Source organism: Helianthus annuus, chromosome 11 (assembly GCF_002127325.2).
Source record: "Helianthus annuus cultivar XRQ/B chromosome 11, HanXRQr2.0-SUNRISE, whole genome shotgun sequence".
Classification (NCBI taxonomy): Eukaryota; Viridiplantae; Streptophyta; class Magnoliopsida; order Asterales; family Asteraceae; genus Helianthus; species Helianthus annuus.
The window spans coordinates 184538864-184544344 of NC_035443.2; the positions used below are offsets into that span (position 1 = coordinate 184538864).

The 5481-nt window shown below is 35.1% G+C and overlaps 1 protein-coding gene across 2 annotated transcripts; it reads right to left on the bottom strand.

Annotated features, from left to right (window-relative positions):
* Nucleotides 1–4114: 4114 nt before the first annotated feature.
* Nucleotides 4115–5008, bottom strand: LOC110887465 (protein translocase subunit SECA2, chloroplastic). Of its 2 annotated transcripts, XM_022135081.2 has the most exons (3): nt 4537–4989; nt 4302–4393; nt 4115–4224 (listed from the first exon to the last, which is right to left on the bottom strand). In XM_022135081.2, exons 1-3 carry the CDS (start codon nt 4700–4702, stop codon nt 4183–4185), a joined length of 300 nt encoding a protein of 99 aa, XP_021990773.1. In that variant the 5' UTR covers nt 4703–4989; the 3' UTR covers nt 4115–4182. The 2 variants fall into 2 exon arrangements, 1 of the variants encoding a protein (XP_021990773.1); XR_004873342.1 differs by lacking the exon at nt 4302–4393 and having other exon boundaries at nt 4127–4224; nt 4537–5008.
* Between the last annotated feature and the right edge of the window lie 473 nt (nt 5009–5481).

The following is a 5481-nucleotide window of genomic DNA, read 5'->3' on the forward strand; positions in this document are numbered from 1 at the left end:
AAGCTTATGGATGGAGGTTCCTCAAGGTCTTCAAGCTTCAAAACTCCACAAGGCTCCTTCTAACTCTTGATTTGAACTTGGAAATGGAATGAATGAAAGTTGCAAAGGGGGAGGGGGTGGAGGTTATGTGTAGGCCGAGAGAGAGAGAGAGAGAGAGAGAGTGTGAGGGAGGTGAATTGAAGTTGGGGAGTGTGAAGTTATAATGATTCCTTTTAATCCTATTGGCCACTTTGTAATCATGACTCTTATCTCTTGGCAACTAAATCAAGCAAGATAAACAAAAAATATAGAGAATATATTTGTGATGATGACCGATTTAGGCTAGGGGAGGGGGGGTTAATTGTAAAATTTGGTAATAAGTAGGTAAATATTTAGGAGGTTAAGTGTAATATCTAATGCATTAAGTGTATGTCATATTTTCTAGTGTGTTGGGGCATTCGGAGACCATGATTAGCTTAGAAATAATAAACCAATGTTTCTGACAACATTTTGGTGCCCTGGGTAATGTCCGGTTGTTCGGTTAGGTACCGTTCTGTTAAAGTGTTAAGTTTTTCCATATAGTGTCTTTTATGTAACTTTTTGTAACACTTTAAATTCCCAACACTTAGGAAAGTATTCAGGACCATCTAGTCAGTGTTCTATATATTACTAGCATTTTAAAATGCTGGATTTTGCTGAAAAATGCAGAATTCTGCACTTAAAGTGAGTTTTAGGCACTTCCCGGCACTTTATCTATCACCTAGTGATACAGTCTTATGGTACTCACTTCCCTACACACCATACTAGTGTTGTACCTTGTCCCTGGCCCATACTGGGTCTCAAAACACTGTCTGTCTATGTACTGTCTATGTACTGGCAGTGTGAGTATATTTCTGAGTTATCCGTTCACTGTGCTAACTGTGCTTTGTGCATCAAGTATGTCACTAAAGTTTATGTGTAATAAATGGTGTGACAATATGAAATGTGATGCACATGTAAGTATGATGCAGTAATCAGAAAGCAATTAAGTAATTCAGCACAGTCATTAAGCACTTAATTAATATTAATTAATTGTACGGATACCTGGTTTAATGAGGGTTGTCACAGTCGGTGTCTTTGTCTGTCACAGATGGACATGTACAATACGTGAAGATAGCGTACCATAGATTCGGATTGTTAATTGACAAAGGATTTTTAACTATTTGTGTTACATTTCATTTATCACATGGAAATTGAATAAGTGTTCAGCGTGCAGTATCTCAACATTCAGAACTATATAAGCTATTATAACGATTGTTATGTTGCGTCGATCTTATGGTGATTTGTTCTTTTTTTTCCAGAGATGGTCGATGCCATGAAGAAAGTAGCAATGTTGGATATTGAATTGACGGTTGAGGAGAGAAATATAGTTGCAAATGTTCCTTTTTGGAGATATACAATGAGCAGATCACAGATCTTCTAGAACCTTCATCCACTAATCTCCAAGTGAGTATAAGTGATTAACTTCATTATTTAGTGCATTGTTTCTTAACTATGTACATTAGACATGATAGTTACTTTATTTAACAGCTTAGAGAAGGTTTAAAGGAAGGAGTGTACGTTGAAAATCTTACAGAGTATAATGTGGAAACTGTTGACGAAGTCATCAAGCTTTTGTTACAGGTGTGTCAATATAATCAAACTTTATACTTCGCTACAATTTTTTATAATTAGCTAGACAGTTGTATGTTTATCGACTATCAAATTATTCCACCTCTACAAGGTGCTGCAAATAGGAAAGTTGCAGGAACAGATATGAACAGTGAAAGCAGTTGATCACATAGTGTTTTCACATGCATTGTTGAAAGTCGTTGGGAAAAAGATTCTGTGACACATCTTAGGTTGGTACCTGAAATCAAAATTATACATGAGTTGGATTGTTATATCGCTCAGGCTAGGAGTTGTCATTAGGTCTAAATTGATGGCTGCCTTCGTCATCCTCGTTAAGAAACTCATAGTTAACGTTGCAATTCGAGTGCGGACTATCCTTGTTGAAGCTGATAATTAGAACATAGTGGCTCTGAATCTGACACTCTACAGTATATGTGGTTGATTTATGATGATACTTGATTTCTTAGCACACTAATTGATAGTGTTGAGCCTTCATGACGTGCATACCTACGATTAGGATGCCATGATCCGATTCAGGAGGGGATTTCCTCAAGCCAAAAAGGGTATGTTTTGAACTATCTCTTACTAGCGAATCGTCGAAGATTCAGCCCATCTTACACATACTAACCATGGGAAGCTTCGAACCATCTACAAGAAAATTATGGGTTTGTGCTTATAACCGCAATACATTTCAAATGGGTACCGTAAAGTGAATCTTGGCCCATCTCCGTAAATAAAGTTTTGGTTTCTCTAGTATTGTCTAACCTTTCGTCTTGAAGCCCATGATTACCGTCCATCACAATACTTTCTATATGCAAAATCTATCAAGTGCTTTAGGGGAATAATGAGTAGGGGTGTTCAAGATCGGATTATCCGGTTTTTTCGGATATCCGAAATTTCGGATCGTTAATATCCGAATCCGTATCCAAAATTTCGGACCCCTTCAGATACGAATTCGGATATCCAAACGGATATCCGAATTTATAAAAAAAAAATCGTTTCATGCATAGATTTAAACTAAACCTATATTCGATTATTTACTATCTTTACGATATTTTAAAACAAATATAATGTTCATATACGATATATTTATAAAAAAATAGTTTTCGATAATCGGATTATCCGACAATTTTGACAATTTTGAAATTCCTATCCGAATTCGAATCCGAAAATTTGGATTATCCGGTTTTCGGATATCCGAAATTTCGGATTTTCGGATATTTCCGGATTTGGTTTCGGGTCCGGGTATTTTTGAACACCTCTAATAATGAGTTTTTTGTTTGGCTCCCAGTGCTTCAATATGAAAAATATAGCTTCGCCTATGCGAAAGCATTAATAGCCATGCATGTGTATTGGTTTTTTTATTCCAAACATGTTGGAATATACATGGGGTAGCTCCCGAAAAATAACAAAACAAGAAGGAAAGTTAGAATCAAATTCAAGATGAAATTGATTGAAGATTCAAGGCTTGCTTTTCCATCTTGAAATTGATTAAAGATTGAACCCGAAATTGATTGAAGAATCTTGAAATTTAGATTAAATTAAGAGAAATTAATTAACAATGCATGAAATCAATTAATGATTACACTTGAAACTAATTAAAGTATCTTGAAATTAAGATGAAACTAATTAACAACGATAAGTGTCTTTGAATTGCTAGTAAAGTTTATAAGACAGTTGTTGATTTACAAGTGCTAGGGAATGTCTCAAATGAGATCGCAAATCCCGTATTTATAATACTTGGACTTGATATAGATGGTTCCATATCTAGAGCATTCTTATAATATTTAGATAATTCTAGGTATATTTTGTTGATTTCTAGTGACTTCCATGGCTGGATTTTCGGGACAAGCCCTTTCTAAAGATTTCTAGCACCTTCTTGACCAGATCTTGAACCTTCCATGGGTTCCAAGGTTGCTGGAGTTCTATAGGTTGTTTCGAAGTGTTCTAGACAGCTCTTAAGCGACTATATTGGCCTGAAAACTTTTAGATTCTGAGAATTTTGAGTTGAATTTATGATGCGCGTAATAATAAGCATGATAGTATGTAGAGAGAATTTGGGGAGTAAACACCTACCTTTATGTTAAGGGGGAGGCTTCTATATAGAAGCCTTGTGAGCTTAACCCTAATGGGCTATTCCAACCTGGGCATGCCAAGATTGGACTTGTCTAAATTAAGCCTATCATATAGGCTTTGGTCCATTTGAGATGATACCTCCACAAGTCCCAATAGTCAGTATGGTCAGGATTGTAGACAAATGAAAATGATATGTAATATTTATAAAACATTAATTAAGGTTTGGAGGATGCATCACAAAGTGGTGCTCTATTTCACCTTGGTATTTTTATAACCTCCTTATCTCTTTATTCATCATAACCCAGTTACTTTACTGGAAAAAAGTATAACCAATTTTTTTGTTGTTACAATCAGCAAATAAAAATTAATAATGTTTAAGGGGAAAATGTTTATATAGGTTATAACCTTGAGGCTCTTGTTAAAACCTCGTCTGTTTTATAATCACAAAGTAGCCAATCACGGCGCTTACCGTTTTTATCATTTGGGGCTACCCAAGTATCTACTTGAACAAGATCTCCCCTGCAATAGATTTTAGAATGTAAAAAAACATATGACAGTGTCAAACTCATAATTAAGCAAAGTGGGTTCTTAATTACTTGAATAAGACCAACAGAAAGACCTAAAAAGCGATGAACACAACCCATCCACTCAGCATCACATTGAGCAAAATAATCATTAACAGTAACCACTGTATATCAAAAGTCATGTTGATCATATAATAAAATATATTGGCATATGCAACATGCTTGCATTGTAACTTTGCTTCTAGCTTCCAGATAAACAATTAGAGTAAATTCAAAGTAGAAGAACAACCAAAGAGTATACACATACCATGAACACCCTCGCCAGTCAAGGTGTTAAGATATGCAGCCAATGTTGAGACCAGTGTTTTTCCGTATCTCGTTTTCATCTCAGCAATAGACCTGTCATTAAACTGCACCACCAATAATCTAGACCAAACTCTAATCAGGTTTATCAACCAAATTAAATATTCCATCACATAAAATAGAGTAATAAACTCATTGAACTTTATATGAATACAATTAGGTTAACATTCTCCAATTAAAACAACCATATGTAGTGTGTGTTTGAGAGAAAGACCTGTGTATCAAAATGGTGCATGCCAAGCTTCCTCCTGGCAGCTTGCCGAACAATAGCAAACGCCTATGTAGTATAATAATGTAAAGTAAATACCTGTATTTAATCAATAATCATAAAGAAACACACTTCGATCCAAACCCTAAATTTCATATAGAAAACCAAAGTTCCATCACAATTTAGAAAGTTAGCAAAATCACCTGTATTCATGAAGAAGTTATCTTCTATCCATATCAAATGGTGAAGAGGTGAGGAAGACCTTTTAGGCCGTAGCTCGCGCCATTTATGTTGACATCTAGGCATGCCACCTTTTAATTTTATCGAGTGGTATGAGTTTGATTGGTTCAACAATTATTGGTGCTAAAAAGTAATTCCATTTACATTTTGGTACCACGTACACGTCTTTTTAAAACTCTAAATTACCTTTTATCCACGCAGGCTTTATTTACAGATGAGTGGTGATCTTCAATCAGAACTTCTAAAGCCATACCATACGACAATATATATGACACAACTTCTCTTAGTGTATATATTGATGATGTTATTCTTAAATGCTCTTTTGATCATAGCTTTGTTGTTTTTTTGGCACCGAAAGTCTTACGGTACCCATAAATCATTTCTTGCTTCTTTTTAGATATGTTTTCGGATTAATTTCAAGTGTATAATATTAATGTATTT

Coding starts and splice junctions, on each gene's coding strand:
- LOC110887465 (XM_022135081.2), bottom strand. CDS start 4,702: ATGGAATATTTAATTTGGTTGATAAACCTGATTAGAGTTTGGTCTAGA. Junction 4,394..4,536: donor GACTGGCGAGGGTGTTCATG/GTATGTGTATAC, acceptor TTTGATATACAG/TGGTTACTGTTAATGATTAT. Junction 4,225..4,301: donor TTTCTGTTGGTCTTATTCAA/GTAATTAAGAAC, acceptor AATCTATTGCAG/GGGAGATCTTGTTCAAGTAG.